Genomic DNA, 26,760 nt, shown 5'->3' with positions numbered 1-26,760 from the left:
CGCCTTCTTTTTCCCGTAACCTTTGCTTCCCATACTTTTCTAGCAGGTCTTTCGAGATTCATTCTATTCAGATGTCCCCACCAACTCAATTGTCTCTTCTCTATAAAATCCTGCAGAGGTTCTATTCCGATGTCTTCCCTGATAAGATCGTTTCTCACCCTGTGCATCCTTGTTATTCCCTTCACTTTTCTTAGATATTTCATTTCCATTGCCTGCATCCTGCTTTTCTGTCTTCTATCAAGTACCCACGATTCGCACGCGAATGTAAGTATTGGTCTATAAATCGCTTTGTATACATTCATCTTAGTACTTCTTGATATTTCTTTCCTACTCAGGAAGTTCTCATTCATGGCATGGTATATCTTCAATGTGCTTTCCAATCTACTGTTTATTTCCAGATCTTGTTTTCCATTTTCTTCTATTTGCACTCCTAAGTATTTGAAAGATGTCACCTGCTCCAATCTTACTCCTTCTATCTGTACGTCAACGATTTCCTGAGAGTTGCTCACCACCATAACTTTTGTTTTTTCCTTGTTCATTTCCATTCCGAATTCCTTCAACACCGCATTCCAGATGTCCATATTTGTCTGTAGATCTCTCTCACTCTCAGCAACGATAACAATATCGTCCACGAAGGCACATTCTGATATGACCACTCTCTTTAAGTTTCTGTACCCGACTTGAAATTTCTTCGATCTTCTTTTGCACTCCTTCAGAATCTCATCCATAAATATTGTGAACAGCACAGGGCTCAAACTACCTCCTTGTCTTAAACCTATTTTTGTACTGAATTCTCCAGATGTTCGGTTGTGGCTGATAATTCTATTCCTGTTCAATTCATACACATTCTTAACAAGTCTTACAATTTTCTTGTTCATTTTCTCTCTTCCAGAATTTTCCATAATTTCCTTCTTTTAACTCTGTCAAAAGCCTTCACCAAATCCACAAAAACCCATGTATATCCTACCATCTTTTTGTTTCGCCCTCTCAATCAGTATTTTCAACGTGAATATGTGGTCTTGTATACTTCTTCCCTTTCTGAAGCCGCTTTGCGTTTCCTCTAGATTTGTTTCAATCTTCTCTCTTATTTTTCCATCCAGTATTCTCTCAAAAACTTTCATAGCTGAGCTCAACAGAGTGATACCCCTATAGTTGTTACATTCTTGCACATCCCCCTTCTTGTGTACTGGTACTATCAAAGATGTTTGCCAATCCAGTGGTACTATTTCTTCTGTCCATGCCCTCTGAACAATTTCCAATAGCATTTCGGTTCCTTTTTCTCCTAGGTATTTCAACATTTCTGCTGTTATTCTGTCACATCCTGCTGCTTTGCCATTTTTTAGGGTATTTATCGCTTTCTTCAGTTCTTCCATTGATATGCCTTCCTCTTCCTCACTTAATTCTTGTATTTCCCCAATTTCCTGTTCTACATCCCTCTCAAATCCCTCCTCATTCAGTAGGTCGTCAAAATATCCTCTCCACCTTTCCATTATTGCAGTATCTTCCTTCAGCAGGTTTCCATCTTTATCCTTCATCATCACATTATCATTCCTTGGTGTCTTTCTCGCATTTTTAAGAACTCTATAGAACAGCTTTTGATTACTCTTATGGTCTTTCTCCATTTTTTCCCCAAATTCTTCCCATTTCTTCCTCTTCTCAATCAACTCCTTTACTACTTTTCTTTGTTGTTTGTATCGCCCATATTTTTCCACTGTTTTATGACTCAGGTATTGTTTCCATTTATCCTTTTTAATCTTCACCTGATATTTTATCTCGCTTGTCCACCATGATGTTTGTTTTCTCTTATTCGTCTTCTTATAACTTCCACATACATTACGTGTAGTTTCGGTAACTATGCTCTTGAAACTCCCCCATATGCTCTCCAATGTTCTGTGCGTCCTTGACACATTTTCCCTTTCGAATCGCTTTTCAGTTTCATATCTATATTTATCGGCTTTGCTTGTTAATGATGAAATATCCAAATCACGGCTACAATTTAGTTCCAAGGGATATATCCTCTGAAGAGGTCTCAAAATTGTTCCTTTCGTAGTCCTCAATTTCACCAGTCTTACTTTGTTATCACGACCAGGTATTAACTCCTCCATATAAGCAAGTGGCCAATCCAGTCGTTTCAAATTGTATTATCCAATTAATACAATATCACCAACACTAATGTCTTTTTTGAAATGATGCTTGGATGATGATTTCAGTTGTCCCAAGTATTCACTCCTAAATCTTCTATGAAGATCCTCTTTTACCTTAAGTACTTTCTCAAATCTGAACTATCAATAGAATCCAAATCTGGAACACCACATTCCGGGATCTCTCTAAGAAACATGGCAGGAGTCAACGGAACAAGGTCCCTGCTATCTTCAAGAGAATATGTAAGTGTTCTTGAATTTATTATAGCTTCACAGTCACAAAGGGTGGTGGTTAACTCTTCAAAGGATAGGCTGGCTTTACCTAATACTTTTCGTAGTAAATCTTTCACAATTCTCATCAACCCTTCCCACCAACCTTCCTACCAGGCAGACGTTGGAGGATTGAATTTCCAATCGATTCTCCATCTTCCAGTCCAATTGCTAGAAAGCATTTTTACAAATCAGCTTGAATGTCGAAGAACGAGAATTTTTGCGGTTTTTATGGTCGTTTTGAGCAATATTTCTAGCAATAGTAATTTGAGCTATCTATATTATAAAATAGAATCTCAGTTTCGTGCTGTAGAAACACTCACTGTTACCTCAGATACTTGTTCTGCTATATTATATCCCCTAATTGAGTCTTGCCTTCCGGAGGATCTCATACGAGTATGGCAGAGGAGTTGTTTTTATGATACCAATTCTACTCTCAAAGACCGTCTTGATAAACTAATGAGTTTTCTCAGAAAGGAAGTAGAAAATGAAGAGAGAATAACTTTAGCTACTTCAGGATTTGATATTCAGGACAAATTCAAGAGGAAAATCATGTCCCGAAACATATTTTGCCAACAGCGTCTGGATTGATGAATAATAAATTCCAAAGAAAATGTAACTTCTGCAGTGGAAATCACTCGAATGAAATTTATGCAGACGCCAAGAAGTGGAATTTATTCGACAGTAAAAAAAATTGATTGAAAAAGCATGCTGTCATCAATGCCTCAAATATGGACATAATATTTCCAAAAATTGTCGTGTGAATGTTACATGTACCATCTGTGCTGGAAGACATCATGTCATGATGTGTTCAAAACCCGAGGTTCACAAATCGAAACCCTCAGGAGCAGCACACACAAATGTGGAGAACAATTTATCAAATAGTTGTTCTTCTGAAGTTTTCCTGCAAACTTTTGTTATCAACTTGAAAGGTTCCAAGAAATCTAGGCCAGCAAGAGTGATTATCGATACTGGTTCTCAGAAGTCTTACATAACAAAAGCAGTAGCTGAAGACATGGGTTACGATTGTTTGCGACAAGAAGAAATAATTCACGCACTTTTTGGTGGAACAAAAACCAATGTTGCCAAACATAAATGTTATCGCATCAGGATGAGTACACTGATTCCTTGTTGAAGAAACTAAAGGTAGATGGTTATCATTATGGGTATAATGAAGTTTTCAGGGAATTGTTGAATGAAGATATCATTGAAGAAGTTCCTCAATCAGACTTTTTGAAAGAGGGATATTATTTACCACATGGTGGTGAAAGAAAATAGTGCCATCACAAAAATAAGGCCAGTTTTTGATGCCTCTGCTCGAGAGAAGAATCAACCATCCTTGAACCAGTGTTTGGAAAAAGGAGTTAATTTGATCGAATTGATACCCTTACTTTTGATGAAATTCCGTTTTTCGAAATTTGGACTGACATAAGGAAAGCCTTTTTGCAAATCAGCTTAAATATCGAAGAACGAGATTTTTTGCGGTTTTTATGGTCGAATGATACCGGAGAGCTTAAAACGTATCGTCACCGAAGAGTAGTTTTCGGAGTTACTTGCAGTCTATTCCTCTTAGGAGCAGTAATCGAATACCATCTGAAGCATTGCCTCAGGAACTCTGAAGAACAAGGAACAAGATCAATAATTACAAAGCTTATCAAAAGTTTTTATGTTGACAATTTCGTAACGAGCCTGAATAGGAATTCATTCAAGTCTCGACGAAATTAAATGCCGATGCCAAATTTGACATTCGAGGTTGGAAGCATACGGCATTTGATGATTCTCTGATGAATACCAACTCATACTCAGTTTTGGGACTTCTCTGGAATAAGAACTTAGATACGTTGCAGTTAAATTCAGAATGGTTCTGAGAAATCAATATTGAAACCGTTAGTAAACGAGTGATTTTATCCAACGCAAATCGATTCTTTGATCCTATAGGATTTTCTTGTCCGGTGTCTCTTTTCCTTGAAATATTGTTGCAGAAGATTTGAAACTTGAAAATCGACTAGGATACCGTTGTTCAAGACGACATCAAAAGTAGTTTTTTGTGTTGGGTTGAAGAAATTCCCACACTTCTAGGTTTGAAAATGCCTAGATGGTTTTTTAGATATATAAGTAGATAGGCAACAAGAGTTCGAGCGCAAAAAAGGTAGTTTTTACATGTAAATTCTCATAAGGAATTCTAAGGTCCATTTTGGAGAAATCGGTCAATTTTGAAAATTCCCGTTCAAGGTCATCCAGTAGGCCGGTCTAAGAGGGTGAGAGGAGAGTGATGATGAGGGGTATGAGGGTGAGCGGGTTCGAGATTTTGTTTCATACTTTTCTAAACGTCGGGATTGGAACTCGGGACTTTTGTGTTACAAGATAGATAGATAGGTAGGTACCTTATCGTTGATATAAGAGATATGTCATGCCTTTTAGGGTGGTAATGAAGAGATATGTCGCTAATCAAATAATGTAGAACACCTGGGTGCTTTCATTTTATTTTTCAAATCTTGGGTAAAAGGGTGATGCTGATTCATTGATTGAAACCTTGTGAAAGAAAAATCATTCATTTTATTCACAGTAAGATTGATATTTGTTTGATGAAAACAGAGTGATCGCTAAAAAAAATTTAAATCACATAGTCAAAAATTATTTCAAAATTGAAATCTACTTCCTTGGTTGGTTTATTGAGTGAATAATGAACCCACGGTAGAGTGTTGAATGTTCCGGGCACCAAATATCGTTTATCGTCTTCAGGACTTAAAACTATTTTTTCCTGTGTCAGTGAATACACATGATGTTCCTTCGCCTGAATTAAATTTTGAGAAATAATTTTATGTTTCCATGTTTCTAAACAATCAATGTAATCGAAACATATTCTGTTCTTAACGATTGATTTTTTAATACCCTAAGCTTTCTTAGTCGTACCATAATTTCGACACATGGATTCAATTTCATAAGCTTCATACACTTCTTTCACCCATTTTTGTTTTTTCACATTCAGAGCATCCTTAGAAGTTTTCACAGCATACAGTTTAGATCTGAGACCAACATAATCGGTCATAGGTATTCCATTGTTTTCATTCTTCATCATTCCTAATACCTTTTTATTAACTTGAGGAATATGGAGTATTATTCTTGGGATAATCTGAGGTATCAAATATTTCATAACACTCAAGTTTCATTCTTTCATAAGGATCTTCAGAGACCTCATAAATGACAGAATCGGTATCTGTGTATAAGATGGTACAGCCAGCACTGAAAGCTTCATTCATGTAGTGGTAATGGAAGTCATAAATAGTAGTTTTAGCCAAATCCAAGATACTCATTCCCACATAAATTGGCTTGTTTAAATAGATCTGCAGCTTTCGCATTTCAACAGCTACAAAGTTCTCAATGAAAATAACAGAGTTCTTGAATTCAGGTTTCCGCCCCATATCGTCCTTTCCATTTTGTTAAAAGGGGGACATTAACCCTTTTCCGAATATTCTCCATCGTTTTTCCTGTAACAATAGAAAAGAATATGTTGATATCTGTAAAGGAAATCATATGAATGTAATTTGAATGGATATAACAACTTACCAGAAACAGCGTTGTTCATCACTTTAAAGAGTTTCTTCTCGATTTCATTTCCGGCATTCTTTCTCAGATCCGTATTGAGGTTGATATAAGACTTGAGCCATGTAGATTGCTTGAACTTGAGCACTCGATGTATTTTTGTTATAATCAAGCCATTCTTCAATGCTTGTTTCAGATTTCTATAGTGGATGACATATTTCTTCTTTTGATATAATGTGGCCATAAGTTTTGCATTTTGCTGAGATGCATAACATGGTATTTGAGTTTCAGAATTATAATGTTCTGGGCAGAAAAGTAGATCTTTGTGTTTTTCATGCAATTCTCTGGGATACACGAGGTCAACTTCTAAAATATATCCTTCTGGAGCATCATCCGGGATTTGGGTCACAGCGATATTTTTATCACACCATTGAAAACCGCCGTATGGTAGACATTGTGACATTGCCCATCCATATTGATTGTTATCAACAAAGTACATGAGGTAATTTTCTGGTTCAGTTTAATCATAGTTGGGTATATATTTGTTGTTTGCATGTGCTCGTCGTTTACCACATACTTGACTAAGACCGCCTCGAAATCCTCTTTCAACAAACAAAAACATATCAACATCTGTGAGAAGTTCTAATTCCTATTTTCATCATTGCATCCCACGTTTATCCAGGTAAAGTAAAATAATGTGCAGGATCTAATCCATGAGTGCTATGGCAGCTCGATCGAAATTGTTTAAATACGTCAGCCAGCAATAGAATGTCAGTTTTCATGTAGAGATCGCTGTATTCGCCCAAATAAATTCTGACATTTGAATTTATTCCACACAAGTTGTGCTCTCTCATATCTTCTTCGTGGACATTTTCCACCATCCAATTTGTTATAGAACGCTTCAATAGGTGGAAGAGAAGTTTCATCGAATCGGTCATAGGAATCGATATAATCATATGGCATTACCCCTTTGTTCGTAAGAAGACTGATATGTTCTTCGGATTCCTCAGGAAATTGTGATTTCAAGTTCGGAAACTCTTCTAAATAGGACGCCAGTTTGTCTAAAGAGGAAGCCATGAATCGGAAACTATCAATGAATCGAAAATTAATGTGATAATCATCATAGTGTTTGGTGAAACTGATATATTTCTTCTCAGTTATCGGTAACAAATCGATTTTCCCTTCCATTCTTGTGGCAATATCTTGTATCAGAAAATTAGCGTCATATCCACTCAGGTTGTGAAATACTACAGGAATCATGTGACTATCCTTTTATGTAATTTATATCACAACCCTCATGTGCTGCTCCACGGTAATTCTTTTCGGGGATAAGATGATTTAAATCTCCTACTTTTTTATTTTCAGGTTTGAACATTTCTTCACAAATATGACAGTGAGTTGCCTTCCGAAATTCGACTTCCTGTTTTGGCGCCATAGCGATATCGTAGAGACATAGGAAAATAGCCGAAAATTCCGAACATAGCCGCAGATTTCCGAAGATAGCCAAAGATGTCAGTTTTCATGTAGATATCGCTGTATTCGCCCAAATTCTGACATTTGAATTTATTGCACACAAGTTGTGCTCTCTCATATCTTTTTCGTGGACATTGCCTACCATCCAATTTGTTATAGAATGCTTCAATTGGCGGAAGAGAAGTTTCATCGAATCGGTCATAGGAATCGGTATAATCATATGGAATTACCCCTTTGTTCGTAAGAAGACTGATATGTTCTTCGGATTCCTCAGGAAATTGTGATTTCAAGTTCGGAAACTCTTTTAAATAGGACGCCAGTTTTTTTTTTGAAACTTTGTTATCTTATTCATTAGGTGGTAAATCGGTAGGGGGTGATTTCTGATTTAGTTTTTCCCTAAAATGCATGATTTCGGAGATATCGCAGGATTAAGAGAAAATCTGGACTGAGAAATGCATTCATTCGATCTGCTGATAATGGAATAAACTTACGTATGAAAATTATGCGGTATCTTCATTATTGTTTAGCACATCTTCTTGAATTCATAAAGGCTAAATAAATGTTTTTTTTTCAGTTCTCCTATCTGAACGTAGGGACTGTTCTTCCTATTGAAAAAAACCATAACTTTCAATCTCAACTCATCATACCACGTGAGTACTTATGTATTTCATGTTTTTATGTACATATTCTAATATATCTTACCATATTATCAATTAAAATCAATCTTTCTATATGATAATAATCTAAACCTCAGATCTCTGTGCAGTGTCTTAGAATCCTGAGGGGCCGCCTGGCTATAAAACATTCAGATTATGTTCTGATAGATTTCGATACAGGTTCCGCTTAAGCGGTATAAAAGGGTGGACGACGATTAACGAAAGCACACTAGAGAACTCTTACGAGGGTCAAGTATCAGTATTGAGATGTCTGTAAGACCCATCTGAAAAGTGGGCTGTCATCTGCTATATACTAGGTATATATGGGTAAGTAGGAAAATTGTTGCATGCGATGGCTATTAGAGAACCGCCTGGTTGACCTCGATAGATTTATTGATGAAATGAAAATAGTAGGTATCTGTTATACAGAAAAAATCTTTAGATGAAATTATATCATCTCATAAATTTCCGTAAATTCAAGAATCAGGTGAAGCCTTTAAATCTCTCATTATTTATTTATATAAATATTCATTATTGATGACAGTTTATATGGAGATTTACTGAGTCCAAGGCTTTCTCTGAGACCAATCTTCTTATCTCTGTGTTTTAATCACAAACTTGTTGCAAGCAAACTAAATTGAAGACTTGACTTGAAGACTGATATGAATTATTGCATGTGAATGCTCAGGATATACGTTATTAAGTATTAGTTTCAATATTTATCAGAAAAGTATGATTCCTACATCATATTATCAGTCTGCTACTATCATTTTAATAAATGACACCAAGCTCTCATAGTTCTTCCAACAAAAATTGTACTTTTTCCGACGAGCATATTATATTTTCTATGCAGTGTACGCAGCTCGACTATATAATTTATTTCGGTAAAATATTCATCACTACTAACTTCATGAGAACATCTAGTATTCGATGTTGGATAACTACCTTCTACATCCTGCGGTCTACCACATTATATTTCTAATAGATCTTTTTATAGTTTTCTCTCAGAGTATCATGAATTGCGTCAGGTTTCTTGATGAGGTGTTTTTTCAAAGTATTGTATTGATGTATTGATTTTTCTCCTGCATACAAGACAAGAGAGGTCAATTTTTCATATACATTTAGATGACAGTTCAAGTTATTTGGTAGACTGAATTCTTTCCTATATATTCCACAAGTTTCCACATTGTATCCGCTTATACCCTTAATAACAGCTGTCAGCTTAGCTGTCTGGAGCTGTGTTGAAGCTGTCTGGAGCTGTGCTAAAGCTGTCTGCTTAGCTGTCTGTCTGAAGCTGTTTTGAAGCTGCCTGTTCAGCTGCCTGAAACTGTATTGCACAGCTTAACTGTGTTGTGTACTCGCTTTATATTCACTTCGTATCCGCTTTATATCCGTTTTTGTGTACGTTTTGTATCTTCGGTATCTTTGGCTATCTTCGGAAATCTGCGGCTATGTTCGGAAATTTTCGGCTATTTTCCTATGTCTCTACGATATCGCTATGGCGCCAAAACAGGAAGTCAAATTTCGGAAAGCAACTCACTGTCATATTTGTGAAGAAATGTTCAAACCTGAAAATAAAAAAGTAAGAGATTTAAATCATCTTATCCCCGAAAAGAATTACCGTGGAGCAGCACATGAGGGTTGTGATATAAATTACATAAAAGGATAGTCACATGATTCCTGTAGTATTTCACAACCTGAGTGGATATGACGCTAATTTTCTGATACAAGATATTGCCACAAGAATGGAAGGGAAAATCGATTTGTTACCGATAACTGAGAAGAAATATATCAGTTTCACCAAACACTATGATGATTATCACATTAATTTTCGATTCATTGATAGTTTCCGATTCATGGCTTCCTCTTTAGACAAACTGGCGTCCTATTTAGAAGAGTTTCCGAACTTGAAATCACAATTTCCTGAGGAATCCGAAGAACATATCAGTCTTCTTACGAACAAAGGGGTAATGCCATATGATTATATCGATTCCTATGACCGATTCGATGAAACTTCTCTTCCACCTATTGAAGCTTTCTATAACAAATTGGATGGTGGAAAATGTCCACGAAGAAGATATGAGAGAGCACAACTTGTGTGGAATAAATTCAAATGTCAGAATTTATTTGGGCGAATACAGCGATCTCTACATGAAAACTGACATTCTATTGCTGGCTGACGTATTTAAACAATTTCGATCGAGCTGCCATAGCACTCATGGATTAGATCCTGCACATTATTTTACTTTACCTGGATAAACGTGGGATGCAATGATGAAAATAGGAATTAGAACTTCTCACAGATGTTGATATGTTTTTGTTTGTTGAAAGAGGATTTCGGGGCGGTCTTAGTCAAGTATGTGGTAAACGACGAGCACATGCAAACAACAAATATATACCCAACTATGATGAAACTGAACCAGAAAATTACCTCATGTACTTTGATGTTAACAATCAATATGGATGGGCAATGTCACAATGTTTACCATACGGCGGTTTTCAATGGTGTGATAAAAATATCGCTGTGACCCAAATCCCGGATGATACTCCAGAAGGATATATTTCAGAAGTTGACCTCGTGTATCCCAGAGAATTGCATGAAAAACACAAAGATCTACTTTTCTGCCCAGAACATTATAATTCTGAAACTCAAATACCATGTTATGCATCTCAGCAAAATGCAAAACTTATGGCCACATTATATCAAAAGAAGAAATATGTCATCCACTATAGAAATCTGAAACAAGCATTGAAGAATGGCTTGATTATAACAAAAATACATCGAGTGCTCAAGTTCAAGCAATCTACATGGCTCAAGTCTTATATCAACCTCAATACGGATCTGAGAAAGAATGCCGAAAATGAAATCGAGAAGAAATTCTTTAAAGTGATGAACAACGCTGTTTTTGGTAAGTTGTTATATCCATTCAAATTACATTCATATGATTTCCTATACAGATATCAACATATTCTTTTCTATTGTTACAGGAAAAACGATGGAGAATATTCGGAAAAGGGTTAATGTCCGCCTTCTAACAAAATGGAAAGGACGATATGGGGCGGAAACCTGAATTCAAGAACTCTGTTATTTTCATTGAGAACTTTGTAGCTGTTGAAATGCGAAAGCTGCAGATCTATTTAAACAAGCCAATTTATGTGGAAATGAGTATCTTGGATTTGGCTAAAACTACTATTTATGACTTCCATTACCACTACATGAATGAAGCTTTCAGTGCTGGCTGTACCATCTTATACACAGATACCGATTCTGTCATTTATGAGGTCTCTGAAGATCCTTATGAAAGAATGAAACTTGACTGTTATGAAATATTCGATACCTCAGAATATCCCAAGAATAATACTCCATATTCCTCAAGTTAATAAAAAGATATTAGGAATGATGAAGAATGAAAACAATGGAATACCTATGTCCGATTATGTTGGTCTCAGATCTAAACTGTATGCTGTGAAAACTTCTAAGGATGCTCTGAATGTGAAAAAACAAAAATGGGTGGAAGAAGAGTATGAAGCTTATGAAATTGAATCCATGTGTTGAAATTATGGTACCACTAAGAAAGCTTAGGGTATTAAAAAATCAATCGTTAAGAACAGAATATGTTTCGATTACATTGAATGTTTAGAAACATGGAAACATAAAATTATTTCTCAAAATTCAATTCAGGCGGAGGAACATCATGTGTATTCCCTGACGCAGGAAAAAATAGCTTTAAGTCCTGACGACGATAAACGGAACATTCAACACTCTACTGTGGGGTCATTATTCACTCAATAAACGCAAGATTGAGGAATATGATGAACCAAAGAAGAAGATTTCAATGATGGAAAAATTTTTGACTATGTGATTTAAATTTTCTTTTAGCGATAACTCTATTTTCATCAAACAAATAACAATCTTACTGTGAATAAAATAAATGATTTTTCTTTCACATGGTTTCAATCAATGAATCACCATCACTCTTTTACCCATGATTTGAAAAATAAAAATGAAAGCATCCAGCTGTTCTACATTATTTGATTAGCGACATATCTCCTCATTACCACCCTAAAAGGCATGACGTATCTCTAATATACACGCTAAGGTACCTACCTATCTATCTATCTCATAACACAAAAGTCCCGAGTTCCAATCCTGACGTTTAGAGAAGTATGAAACAAAATCTCAAACCCGCTCACCCTCACACCCCTCATCATCAAACCCGTCACCCTCTCCCCCACTCTCCTCTCACCCTCTCAGACTCGCCTACAGAATGACTTTGAACCTTGAACGGGACTTCAAAATTGACCGATTTCTCCAAAATGGACCTTAGAATTCCTTATGAGAATTTACATGTAAAAACTACCCTTTTTGCGTTCGAACTCTTGTTGCCTATCTACTTATATATCTAAAAAACCATCTAGGCATTTTCAAACCTAGAAGTGTGGGAATTTCTTCAACCCAACACAAAAAACTACTTTTGATGTCGTCTTGAACCTCGGTATCCCAGTCGATTTTCCAAATCTTCTGCAACAATATTTCAAGACAAAGAGACACCGGACAAGAAAATCCTATAGGATCAAAGAATCGATTTGCGTTGGATAAAACCACTCGTTTATGAACGGTTTCAATATTGATTTCTCGGAACCATTCTGAATTTAACTGCAACGTATCTAAGTTCTTATTCCAGAGAAGTCCCAAAACTGAGTATGAGTTGGTATTCATCAGAGAATCATCAAATGCCGTATGCTTCCAACCTCGAATATCAAATTTGGCATCGGCAAATAATTTCGTCGAGACTTGAATGAAGTAATATTCAGGCTCGTTACGCAATTGTCAACATAAAAACTTTCGATAAGCTTTGAAATTATTGATCTTGTTCCTTGTTCTTCAGAGTTCCTGAGGCAATGCTTCAGATGGTATTCGATTACTGCTCCTAAGAGGAATGGACTGCAAGTAACTCCGAAAACTACTCTTCGGTGACGATACGTTTTAAGCTCTCCGGTATCATTCGACCATAAAAACCGCAAAAAATCTCGTTCTTCGACATTTAAGCTGATTTGCAGAAAGGCTTTTCTTATGTCATTCCAAATTTCGAAAAACGGAATCTCATCAAAAGAGAGGGTATCAATTCGATCAAATCTACTCCTTTTTCCAAACACTGGTTCAAGGATGGTTGATTCTTCTCTCGAGCAGAGGCATCAAAAACTGGCCTTATTTTTGTGGTGGCACTATTTTCTTTCACCACCATGTGGTAAATAATGTCCTTCTTTCAAAGAGTCTGATTGAGGAACTTCTTCAGTGATATCTTCATTTAACTATTCCCTGAAAACTTCATCATACCCATCAAAAACAAAAAGGAATCTCATCAAAAGTGAGGGTATCAATTCGATCAAATCAACTCCTTTTTCCAAACACTGGTTCAAGGATGGTTGATTCTCCTCTCGAGCAGAGGCATCAAAAACTGGCCTTATTTTTGTGGTGGCACTATTTTCTTTCACCACCATGTGGTAAATAATGTCCCTCTTTCAAAAAGTCTGATTGAGGAACTTCTTCAATGATATCTTCATTTAACCATTCCCTGAAAACTTCATCATACCCATCATGATAACCATCTATCTTGAGTTTCTTCAACAAGGAATCAGTGTACTCATCCTGATGCGATAACATTTATGTTTGACAACATTGGTTTTTGTTCCACCAAAAAGTGCGTGAATTATTTCTTCTTGTCGCAAACAATCGTAACCCATGTCTTCAGCTAGGTACTGCTTTTGTTATGTAAGACTTCTGAGAACCAGTATCGATAACCACTCTTGCTGGCCTAGATTTCTTGGAACCTTTCAAGTTGATAACTAAAGTTTGTAGGAAAACTTCAGAAGAACAACTATTTGATAAATTGTTCTCCACATTTGTGTGTGCTGCTCCTGAGGGTTTCGATTTGTGAACCTCGGGTTTTGAACACATCATGACAAGATGTCTTCCAGCACAGATGGTACATGTAACATTCACACGACAATTTTTGGAAATATTATGTCTATATTTGGGGCATTGATGACAGCATGCTTTTTCAATCAATTTTTTTTACTGTCGAATAAATTCCACTTCTTGGCGTCTGCAGAAATTTCACTCGAGTGATTTCCACTGCAGGAGTTACATTTTCTTTGGAATTTATTATTCATCAATCCAGACGCTGTTGGCAAAATATGTTTGGGGACATGATTTTTCCTCTTGAATTTGTCCTGAATATCAAATCCTGAAGTAGCTAAAGTTATTATCTCTTCATTTTCTACTTCCTTTCTGAGAAAACTCATTAATTTACCTAGACGGTCTTTAAGAGTAGAATCGGTATCATAAAAACAACTCCTCTGCCATACTCGTATGAGATCCTCCGGAAGGCAAGACTCAATTAGGGGATGTAATATAGCAGAACAAGTATCTGAGGTAACAGTGAGTGTTTCTACAGCACGTAACTGAGATTCTATTTTATAACATAGATAGCTCAAATTACTATTGCTAGAAATATTGCTCAAAACGACCTTCAGCAACTCACGTTGCAATAGAATTCTACCAAAAAAATCGTTTAATTAAACCTCATATAAGCTCTATCATTATGCCGCTTACTAAACTGATTAATAAATATCTACTGACAGGAAAATTCCCAAATTGCTTTAAAATCTCTAGAGTGATCGCAGTTCATAAAAAAGGAGATCGTAAGTATAAAAACAACTGTCGTTCCATTTCAGTTGTACCGGTGTTCTCCAAGATTCTTGAAAAAGTAATCGCAGGCCAGATAGTAAGCTACTTGAACAGAATAACTTATTCTCAGAAAATCAGTTTGGATACAGAAAAGGCAGAAGTACGGTCGATGCTATTATTCACTTAATTGACTCTACTGTCGATTGTTTTGAACAAGGTGAACATTGCTTGGGATCATTCGTTGACTTGTCAAAAGCCTTCGACTGTGTGGATCGGAATAAGCTGCTTTTTAAACTGGAGAGATACGGATTCAATTCCACAGCCCTAAATTTGATCGATTCATTTTTGAGCGAACGAAGGCAAGGGGTTTACGTGGATAACATGTATTCGTATACGACAGACTTGACCCTTGAGCTGCCACAGGGATCAAATTTGGGACCTGCAGTGGGATTCTGTGACGTGTAGAATTCCATATATCGCTCAAAATCTATACGACTGGCATTCTGTGCACAGTCATTCTCGCATTTGGGCGGCGAACGACATCGAAACGAGGCGATAGCTGAAGACGTACCGCTTGATGTCAAAAATCGAGTTATTGCTTCTCTTGATATTGTTGCTCCAATTCTCAGTATTCTATTTTATGTGCTAATTTTATAAAAAAATGTCAATATTCATCAGTTGAACTCTAGAAATTCACTTTTGAATTAATTGGTGATAGACAACTTCTAAGCCATTCAACTCAAAATTAGGCTGAATGGACTTGGTTCACTTCAGCTCTGAACCCCCCATATATTGTGGGATGTAATCGTTCTTCCAAATAGTGAATGTGTTTTTTTCAGTTTAGTTCATTGTCAAGATATACTCCTAGGAATTTTGTGGTATCTGATAGATTATATTTGATGGTGTTAATATTTACCTATCCTGGGTCCTCAATACCTGAATTCATTGGGTGAAATGACATTATAGTTGTTTTATTTGTATTTAATATGTCTGGCCACAGTGATTCCACCAAAAGGACATTTTTATCATCTGCATAGTCTATCCTTGATATTCTTTTATCCCTCCATGTTTTGTCTACGCCAAAATCATTTATATATAATATGAAAAAGATTGGGCCTGCTACACTTCCCTGTGGTATTCCTAAAATTATTTCTTGTTTATCAGAATGCTCCACCTGATTTTCTAATTGTATTTCCACTTGTTGTGTTCTCCCTTCGAAGTAGGAGGTTATCCATTTCAGTGCTGGTCCATCTATTCCATAAGTTTTTAATTTTTCAATTAGAAGTGTGCTGTCAAGGCAATCATATGCTTTTTTTGAATCAATGAACAGACCAAAAGCCATATTTCTATTTTCAAATGCTTCAGTGATTTTTTTCACAAAATCCTATATAGCTGTTTTTACTGATTTGCTTTTCAGGTATCCATGTTGACATTCTGAGAAAATTGCATTATCCATTAGAAACTCCATAAGTTGGTTACAGAACGCTTGTTCAAAGATCTTCGAAAAGGATGGCAATAAACTGATCGGCCTGTAATTTCCACAATCATTGACATTTCCTTTCTTGAAAACTGGTTTGATCAGAGCTACTTTTAGCTGTTCTGGAAAAATTCCCTTTCTTAAAGAGTTATTCACTATATATGTTAGGGGATCGATAATCTCATCTATAGTTTTCTTGATGACACTGTTTGATATTTCATCTATTCCATAACTATGTTTATTCTTCATATGTATTACAATCTTTTTAAGTTGTTTTTCATTTATTAATTGTATGTTGAATGATCTATCAAATTTTTTTCTGATTTAAAATTTTGGTTATCCCTTATGTTTGTTTTCGTCAAATTATATGAAGCTTTAGCGAAATAATCGTTAAAATCATGCGCCATTTTTTTTGTATTTGTTGTAAATGGATATGTGTTTCTTACAGGTTTTTGTTTCAATGAATTCACTACTGTCCATAAAGCTTTGTTCTTGTTATCTGAGTTTCATATTATTTTACAATATTTCTCTTTTTTCTGTTTTGTTAATTCCCTATCATATTTCATCTTAGCCTCTATATATTCATTTTTATATCTTTGAATCTCTTTCACTCAGTATATGTAGTAAATCCAAACGGGTTTTTAATTGTTTCACAGTGTCATTATTCATTTCATTATTTCTGGGACGTGCGTCCAAATTTACTTTTATGGAAGGACATGCATAATTTAGATGTTTCAAAAAGATTTGTTGGAATGTGTTGAACTGTTCATCCACCTTATTTTCATCTATGGTGTAAACAGGGGACCAGTCTTGAGACTCTAAGTACTCTTTGAGCTTTTCAATATTTCTTTCAGAAAATATTCTTCTGTATGCAAAGTGATGTGTCTTTTCCAATTCAAAAGTTATTTTCTGAGCGGAGTGATCTGAAATGTGTGTTTCGATGATGTTAGTTAATTATAAGTGTATATATGTGATGTTGCTGAAGTTGCTGTTTTTCTAGTTCGCCCAAATATTGTTTGTTTAATGTTGTATTCTTCCAGGAAACCCAGCCACTCTGATTTTTCTTAGATTCCTTCAACATATCTATGTTGAAATCTCCCAAAATAACTACTTGGTGGTTTTCATCAGTTAAACTCATAGAATCCCATTTTTGAAGTGTTGAGTACAATAAACAGTGAAAAGTCTTGAAAACACTTCTATACTTTTGGAACCATATATTTATATCATATAGGTGACATGTTTCGGCCTTTTTCGGCCATTATCAAACCATGAATATCTAAAATGTAAGAAACAATGGAAGATTAAAAAGACGCAAATAGAAATGTAAATATAAAATTTGTAGGTTACACATTGGAACGAATAAATAAACAAATGAATAAAAACAACAAAACGAATAAAAACCTTACGATTTTTGGTTCCAAAATTGTCATGATAGTCAGTCATCCAAGTAAAAATATATAAGCTCTTAGTTTCAAGTGAAGTTACAATTAAACATAGTTACTCATAAACAGTAAAACAACAAAGACACATCAGGTCGACCGTCAAAAGTTGAAAGGTGACACATCAACGTCAGGCAGACGGGTGCAATACAAAACTAAATCTTCCGAACACGGAACACATAACAGATATAAAAATCATCTTCTTCATCAATCTCGCGTGCTAGGTGATATTAATTTATATGTTTCTTTTATATTATTACACGTCTAATGAACCAAGTCAATGCGGCTCATAGTTCAGAGCGCATCGCCAATGACGTCAAGTTCAATGAGAGAATACTTAATTTAACAGATACGGTTTTTAGTGATGATGAGATAAAACTATTGAACTTGGGCTTGAAGTTTTCAATCCCGACCTTCAGAAAACCAAAGATGATCGAAGACTTGGTGGTCGCCGTAGAGACCTTTTTCAGAGTAAACAAAGTGAATAATGTCAATATTGTCCGTAGCCACATCATTTCTATTCTCGATAGATTCAAGAAAACCCGAAACAAGTTACCAAGATTCCTGCTAACCTTGAAGCATAGCTTAAAATCTGTCAGACAAAAAATCGCAGAAAATAACTTGTTTTTTTCAAGAGCTGATAAGGGCAATTGCCTAGTTGTTCTCAAAAGGGGTGAATATGAGAATAAAGTATTGGAATTTTTTAACAACAATGGATTCAAAAAAGTGACCGAAACATTCGTTAGCAAATACAATGCCAGATTCAAGAACCTTCTATCCTCTCTAGGGCCTGTTTTGTGTAATAATTGGAAGTCTTTATTGCCCATGTCTTTCAATACCCCCAGACTGTATGGCCTTCCCAAAGTTCACAAACAGGGAATACCTATTAGACCCGTGGTATCATTCTCGGGTAGTCTTGCTTTCAAACTCTCCAAATACTTGACGAAGTTTATTTTTTCCAACTTGAACATCAAATCAGTTTACAGTATCAATAACAGTTCAGAGCTTGTAACAAAACTTAAGGACTTACATATACCCGATAATACCATTCTTGCATCCTTTGATGTAAAAAACTTATTTACTACGGTTCCCGTTCCACAAACACTAAAAATCTTCCAGAATATTCTATTCAATTCTCAAATCTCAAATGAACTGGTAGATTGTATATACCGACTAACCGAATTATGTCTCCATCAGAGTTTCTTTAAGTTCGGGGACGATATTTTCGTCCAGGAACACGGATTAAGCATGGGGAACTGCTTGTCACCACCTTTTGCTGAGTTGTTTATGTCATATTTTGAAAAGAAGTTAATTTTTAACGGAAACAATCCTTTCAAAGAGAAAGTAATCTTTTGGGTTAGATACGTTGATGACATTCTGATAGGCTGGAAGGGAAACGAGCAAGAACTGAGGGATTTTTTCAAGTGGATCAATACACTTCATATAAATATAGAATTCACATTGGAATTGGAATCAGAGGGGAAAATTAACTTTTTAGATCTCACGATCATCAAAGAGTGTAATAAACTGATATTTGATATATTTAGAAAGCCAACGCAAACGGACTCTACCATTGACAAATCATCTTGCCATTTCATGGGCCACAAAATGGCGGCGTTTAACACTTATGTGAACAGGCTACTTAGGATCCCTTTGAAGGAAGAGTTCTACGAGAAAGAGGTCAGCACTCTCAAGTATATAGCTGTTGAAAATGGATACTCACCTGAAATTATAGATAATTTGATTAAAAATAAAAAACAAAAACAATCCATTGAAGCAACAATTGTTCAACCAACTTCAGAACCCGCAACAAACAGCCAAACTGATAAATTTTGCAATCTGCCATATTACGGAAATATTTCTCATAAAATAGCAAGGGTCCTGGGTAACCTAGAGAATACGAAGATTGCCTTTATTTATTTTTATTTATTTATTTATTTATTCAAAGGAGTACAAAACAGGACGAACCCAATTATATGCACTCACTAATAATTACAGTTTAGGTTATTACGATGCAAAAGAGAAAATTAAACATAAAAATTTTTCTACAATATAAATGGATGCACAAACAAAAAAAAAACAGTCATCATTACATAGCCTAACTATGATTAATAAAAAATCGTTTCAATCCAGTCGAAAAACTCTCTGGTGATAGTGAAAAAGCATCCACAGATGCAAGGGCCGACAACGAGTTATATGACCTGAGGCATCTAACCAAAGGTGAATTCAGGTGATAATTGGTGAAACTTTGGGGTATATGAAATACAAACTTATTCCGTGTGTTATAAGATGGCACATTAAAGGAGATCACACTGACAAGTTCACAACAGTCTGAAATATTTTTTATGATCTTGTAAACAAACTTTACATCCCTCATCATTCGCTGATCAGCAAGGTTCAACAATTTCAATTTCTTCATGATTTGTCCCCTGTTGTTTACAGTATTATGATGAAATTTTTTATTTATGTGCCTAATTAATTTATTTTGAACATTTTCTAACCTATTTATGTAAATATTATAATATGGGTTCCAGATGACCGAACCAAATGTTAAGACACTTTGCACATATGCTACATAGAGAGCTCTTATAGAGTTACATTGATGAAAATTTTTACATATTCTGATTATAAAACCTAGCATTCTATGAGCCTTTTTGGATACATAATTAATATGATGATCAAAAATGAGTTTGGAATCATAGAATATACCCAAATCCTTAATTACAGAGACTGCACTCAAGGCATTATTGTTTATTTTATATTGGGTCTTAATAATGTTTTTATTGCGAGAAAATGTTATATAACGACACTTACTGAAGTTGAGAAAGAGCGAGTGTTCTTGGCAATATTTGAAGAGTCTATCCAAGTCCTCTTGAAGCTTGACAGAATCTGATAAGCTAGAAATGGCACAGAAAATTTTCAGATCATCAGCGTACATCAGAAACTTTGTGAATCTGAAGCAGTCTACAATATTGTTGACGTATATATTGAAGAGAAGGGGTCCCAAATGAGACCCCTGTGGTACACCAGAAGTGAGATTTTTATAGGAAGAGCAATAATCACCAATAACAACTGATTGGCGTCTATCATTGATATAGGAAGTAATCCACCTCAGCAAAGTACCGTGTACGCCGACCTCATCAAGCCTCCGAATTAAAATGGTGTGATCGATTTTGTCAAAGGCCTTGCTGAAATCAGCATAGACCGTATCTACCTGAAGACCTGCGTTTATCTGCTCGAGAAGAAAATTAGTATACAAAAACAAGTTGGTTTCGACAGACCTACCCCTCATAAAACCATGCTGCTCAACGTTGATGATGTTCTTAACCTCACTATATAAAAAGTCATATATGATTGACTCAAAAATTTTAGCGATGATGCACAATTTTGATATAGGCCTATAGTTCTCCAAAAGTTGTTTATTTCCAGATTTATGAATTGGCACAATTAAGGCAGTCTTCCAGATTGTGGGACAGCAACCTTCCCTTAAAGATTTGTTGAACAACTTGTGAAGAGGAGTAACAAAAGAAGAGGCGCAATTCTTGAGCAAACATGTGGGCAAATTATCTGGCCCAGGAGGTTTATTTGGCAGATCTTTTATTTTCTTCAGAATGATTTGAGGCGGTATAGAAAATGATTCAACGTACTGGTATTCGTGAACAAAGCACGAAGGATTGATCAGACTCGACGGATTGAAGACAGAAGCGAAGTGGTCAGAAAACTCCTCTGCAATGTCCTGATGATCTGTAATGACCCTGTTCGTTTTCTTTTCTTTTATTGCCGTGATGGAAGCTTTAGCCCCTTTTTTATTTTTGGCAAACTGCCACAACAGTTTCGGATTGGAACCTATCGAAGACTCAACAGAGTCCAAATATTTTTTGTAGTCAGATTCAATTAGAAATTTTGAACGACTCCTCAATACTTTGAACTCTTGGTAGTCTAGGATGTTTTTGAATCGTTTCCACTTTCTATGAATCCTCCTTTTCTCTTTTATTACTTTAAAAGTTGAGTAACTCAGCCAACTAGGTGAATTCGATGAGTTAAAGGATGATTTAGGTACATACATCTCGATCAATTCAAAAACCTTTCTATAAAATACATCAACACATTGCTCAGTATTCAGACCCCCAAACCTCTCGTCCCACTCAACCTCATCCAATTTGTTGGAAATAAGCTCGTAGTCGGCTTTCGAATAATTAAATTTTTTCTTAGCTAGCCTTTCCTTTTGGAAACTGAACACTTTCCGCCCAACATAATCAAATTCTAAAGTATTATGAAACTTGTCCTCATTCACCAAAGGTTCTTTAGAAATTTTCAATCCTCTAACAGAAAAATCATTGTTCAGAACTAAATCTAATGTATTATGAGAACAATTTTGATAGTGATTGAACTGTGAGAGGCCACAATATGACATAGTATCTACGAAATGATTTGTATGAACATCGGTAAAATTAAGAGGGATACAATTACTATTCACATTATCATATTGCCATTCAATAGAAGGCAGATTGAAATCACCACAAATTACAAATGAATCATTTGGATGGTCATTGATTATGTCCTCCAATTTAGAACAGAAATTTTGTAAGCTCAAAAAGTCACCTGGTGGGAGATACACACAGCATAGATGGAACCTGGATGAGTTGCTTGTCACAGTAAGCCATAGATCCTCAGCATCAGATATCCATTCGGACCTCGGAATGGCACACAAATGTTTATTAACCGCGATCAAAACTCCTCCTCCGTCACGCTTGGTCGAGCTACTCTCATCACGATCGCGACGAAATACCTCAAAGGCATCGCAAAAAACTTCACTATCAGCTATCGCACCGTTGAGCCACGTTTCAGTTAGACAAATAACATCATAATCACAGTTAAGGGAATTTTTGTAAATATTGGCTAGTTTGGATTTCAAACCGCGCACATTTTGGTACAGAATAGAAATACCCGTCACGATTGAGCGCAATAACCGAAAATTACCAAACTGAACTAAATCATCTTGTCCAAGTCACTTTCAGTCAGAATTTTTATAACCTTGGATTTATCCTCTTTTCTAGCATAAATAATACCATCTCTAACCCAGGTGAACTTGTAATTGCGTGATCTGGACAATTCCTTCGTTTTATTTAATAACATCTTATTGAATCTCGTCAGATGTTCATTTATAAATAGTTGGTTGGAAATGTTATCAATTTTAAGTACGGGAGGTGACGATCCGATCGACTTCCGTTTGAATCTAGATGCAGCCAAGAATTCATCTCTCTTGATTTTCCGATTGAATTTAACAATGATTGGTTTCGGTTTTCCAACAACAGAACTATTGTTAGCCCTGAACAACGTTTCAACGTCAGAAGGAGATATAGGACAATCAATGAATTCGGAAATCTTCTGCAATACGTTCGGCAAGTTCTCATTTTGTTTTTCCGGTACACCAAGAATTTCCAGGTTGTTCAATCTAAGCTGTTGCTCCAAAGTATCAATCCTTTTGGTTAGGTTGAGTACATCCCTCTTCAGTGAGATGTTTTCTTGAGTTAACTTTTCGATCAAATTCAACTTATCGTTTACATTGTTAATGACAGTCTGAAACGAGGATATCTGATCACTACAAAAAGACACGGAGTGCATCATATCTCTCTGCTTTTTATTCAATTCACTAACATCGTCTTGAGTCTTTTGGACGATTTTCAAAGTGAGAGCAGATGTGGGAGGGTCGACATTTTCCTCCTCATCCCCATGGGTTATCAAAGTGGATGATCGATTGAAGCCACCAATCAACCTACATTCCGGACACAACCACGAAGCACCAGGCAACTGAAGATCCACAACAGACTGCTTACTCAGGCCAACGCACTTCCCATGGTAGAACGATGAGCATACACCAGCACACTTCAACCCAGGAGTTTTGTTGGTTAAACCAGAGGTGCAAGTTTTACAAATCACCATAATGCTCCCGTACTTCTACGTCTTTCAGCAGGAATTCCGGACAGATGTGAAATATATGAAATGTTTTGTCACCTTGATAGGGGAAATATCGGCGAGAAATCAACACAAATCCTCAGTATTTCAGCATAAATTTCTGCTATTGTTCTATTCAGAAATATAGAACTTCAACTCCTTGCACTTATGAACAATGGGGTATTTTCCTAAATTTCAAAATATATATCAACGAAATCCTCATATCTCAAATATATGGAAAAGTATTTTTTTTCTATTTTAACAGTTGTATTTAGCCTGTTTTTAATTACGGAAATTCACATCGCGGAGGCATTCTCCCAGAAACATTCTACGTCACTTTTACAATCCGGCATCGTTGGAACACTCATCAATTTTTCTCATCAAATTTTCTGATCTCCATATATTATTGCGTCTATGGTTGTGTATTGCCATCAATGACTCTCATCAATGTTTTCTGATCTCCATAGACTTGATAATATATTATTGAGTCTATGGTTGTTTATTGTCAGTTAATATTCGATCTTCCTTGGGCTGTTATTGTTGATGAAAGAAGGCATTGCTGATATATTTTATAGGTTCCTAAAGTCATCAATATGAAAAAGTTTACAGGTGGTAAATTTTCACTGCTTGCTTTTGAAAAATTCGACTCCATTTCCACAAGTTATAACAATCTGACAAGAACGTTTGAAACAATGTCAGAAACTGTCATCGGTTTCAGGAAGATATAATTCTGTATCTTGGAACATAAATACATAAATGCATTTATGTTCCAAGTTCTATATAATATCCATAGATTAATGATAATATCCTCTTGATCAGTTCCGATGTTGTCGAATTCACAAAAATTACTAGACTCTAGTAAAGGCATTCTACGTCACAAGCTCTCACATATTTTTTTTCAAAGGCTATATTTTTTTTCCTACTGAATTTTGAGTGGAACCTTTTATGTGGTGACTAACCAATGGAAAATGGTTTCCAAAAATAATTTTTAATTCTTTTTTTGAGTTTTAGGAAAATACCCCATTTGATTATAATCTCAAATAGATAGCACCAGTTTAACGTTTGAAAAAACTATAATTTCTAGAGAGCGATGTAAACACAGCCGTTTCATCGCATATTGCATATTTAAATCTAAGAATACTTTACAGCAATACCTAATCAAAAATAAAACCCCTGTGGACAGCCTTGAGAAACCAGGAGTCTACAGACTCGAATGTGGCGATTCGGAATGCAACGCTGTATACGTGGGCAGAAGCGGAAGGTCAATTAAAACTAGGACAAAGGAACATCTATATAGCCTAAAAAACCCTAACAACAATAAATCCATTTTTGGTTCACACCTTCGAGATGAAGAACATTGCTTCGATATTAACACCAATGTGAAATTGTTGCATCATTGCGACTTCGGGTTCAGGCAGGAGATACTTGAAGAAGTCGAAATATTTGAACATATGCGGGACAACCGATATAACACACTCAATGCAATGCTAACTAATAATATAAAAGAAACATATAAATTAATATCACCTAGCACGCGAGATTGATGAAGAAGATGATTTTTATATCTGTTATGTGTCCGTGTTCGGAAGATTTAGTTTTGTATTGCACCCGTCTGCCTGACGTTGATGTGTCACCTTTCAACTTTTGACGGTCGACCTGATGTGTCTTTGTTGTTTTACTGTTTATGAGTAACTATGTTTAATTGTAACTTCACTTGAAACTAAGAGCTTATATATTTTTACTTGGATGACTGACTATCATGACAATTTTGGAACCAAAAATCGTAAGGTTTTTATTCGTTTTGTTGTTTTTATTCATTTGTTTATTTATTCGTTCCAATGTGTAACCTACAAATTTTATATTTACATTTCTATTTGCGTCTTTTTAATCTTCCATTGTTTCTTACATTTTAGATATTCATGGTTTGATAATGGCCGAAAAAGGGCCGAAACATGTCACCTATATGATATAAATATATGGTTCCAAAAGTATAGAAGTGTTTTCAAGACTTTTCACTGTTTATTTTCATCAGTTAGTTTATCCAATATTTGTGTAAGTGCTGATATGATTACATCTGTGTTTCCACTGTTGTGAACCACTATACGTATCCAATTTTTCTTTTCTTTCTTGAACTGAATCGCAGCACATTCAAATTCCCCTTTCCTTGAGATCTCACTTATTTCCTTTAATTCCGTTGCCTGGAAACCGTCCCGAACATATATTGCCACTCCACCGTGCTGTTTACTGAGTCTACAAAACTTTGCTACAAGTTTAAAGTTCTTTATTGAATGGCATATAAGCTCCGACTCTGACTTCCAATGCTCTGATACACATACAATTTGCGTATCTTTTTCGTCTGTTAGTAATTGTTCTATTTGTTCTGTGCTGTTACCAATGGATCTCAGGTTTTGGTGTAAAATGCTAAAAGGTTCTTTTATGTTTTTAAATTTTTGTTGGTTAGAATTCGGTTGTTTTGTGTCTTTTAAAATTTTGGTTATTTCATTTATATTCTTTGAGTTCTTCAGTTTTTTGAAGCAGTGTCTAAAAACATTTTTCTTCTGATAAAATTGAATCTAGCGTAAGAAACCCCACTTGGCCAGAATTCACTTGTATAAACAGCTTCTTTTAGGTTTATTGGGACTCCAATCATGTAACTGTTATATTGTACTTCTGAGGTAATATTGAATCTTCTTACGGAAATTTGTTCTTCTGGTGTGTTTGATTTTTCGCTAATATATTTGGTTATTTCGACTTCTTTTACTGTTTGTTTCACTTTTGAGATAAAAAGCCATAGTTTCTTCTCGCTGGCTGGTTTAATAGATTGAAATCCTCCAATTTCATGAGATTCACCTCCAGTGCCCACGTTATGTTTTCTTGATTTGATTTTACGCTTATATGCCTTATATAAAGTGTTCGTGTCATTGTTTATGTTTATATATTTTCCTAAAAATTGACGTTGTTTACGTCTTTCTACTAAAATGAAATCATCTTCATTTTGCTCATAGTCCGAGAGCTGGCAGCAAAAACACTAACCTCATAAGTTACCAAAGGTTTGGTTTGGCACTTTGGTTCATTTCAATAATGTGAACTCGAAACCGTCCGTCTGCCGTTCGTG

The 26,760-nt window shown here is 35.6% G+C and overlaps 2 protein-coding genes and 1 long non-coding RNA gene across 3 annotated transcripts in view; 1 reads left to right on the top strand and 2 right to left on the bottom strand.

The window, feature by feature from the left end:
* LOC123311009 (cryptochrome-1) overlaps positions 1-26,760 on the bottom strand; it is a 355,836-nt gene that overhangs the window by 105,762 nt on the left and 223,314 nt on the right. The gene's annotated exons all lie outside the window — the stretch shown is intronic.
* LOC123311014 lies at positions 17,431-17,814 on the bottom strand. The gene is made up of 2 exons (XR_006537418.1): positions 17,658-17,814; positions 17,431-17,527 (listed from the first exon to the last, which is right to left on the bottom strand). It is a non-coding gene; the product is annotated as an uncharacterized LOC123311014 (long non-coding RNA).
* Positions 18,002-25,552, top strand: LOC123311008. Its single transcript, XM_044894754.1, has 2 exons — positions 18,002-19,602; positions 24,771-25,552. The coding sequence occupies exons 1-2, from the start codon at positions 18,120-18,122 to the stop codon at positions 25,187-25,189; spliced, it is 1,902 nt and encodes a 633-aa protein (XP_044750689.1). The 5' UTR covers positions 18,002-18,119; the 3' UTR covers positions 25,190-25,552.

This window comes from Coccinella septempunctata, chromosome 4 (genome assembly GCF_907165205.1).
Source record: "Coccinella septempunctata chromosome 4, icCocSept1.1, whole genome shotgun sequence".
Taxonomy (NCBI): Eukaryota; Metazoa; Arthropoda; class Insecta; order Coleoptera; family Coccinellidae; genus Coccinella; species Coccinella septempunctata.
Note: the sequence above shows the minus strand (reverse complement) of the source record. Positions and strands in the feature narration are given on the sequence as shown.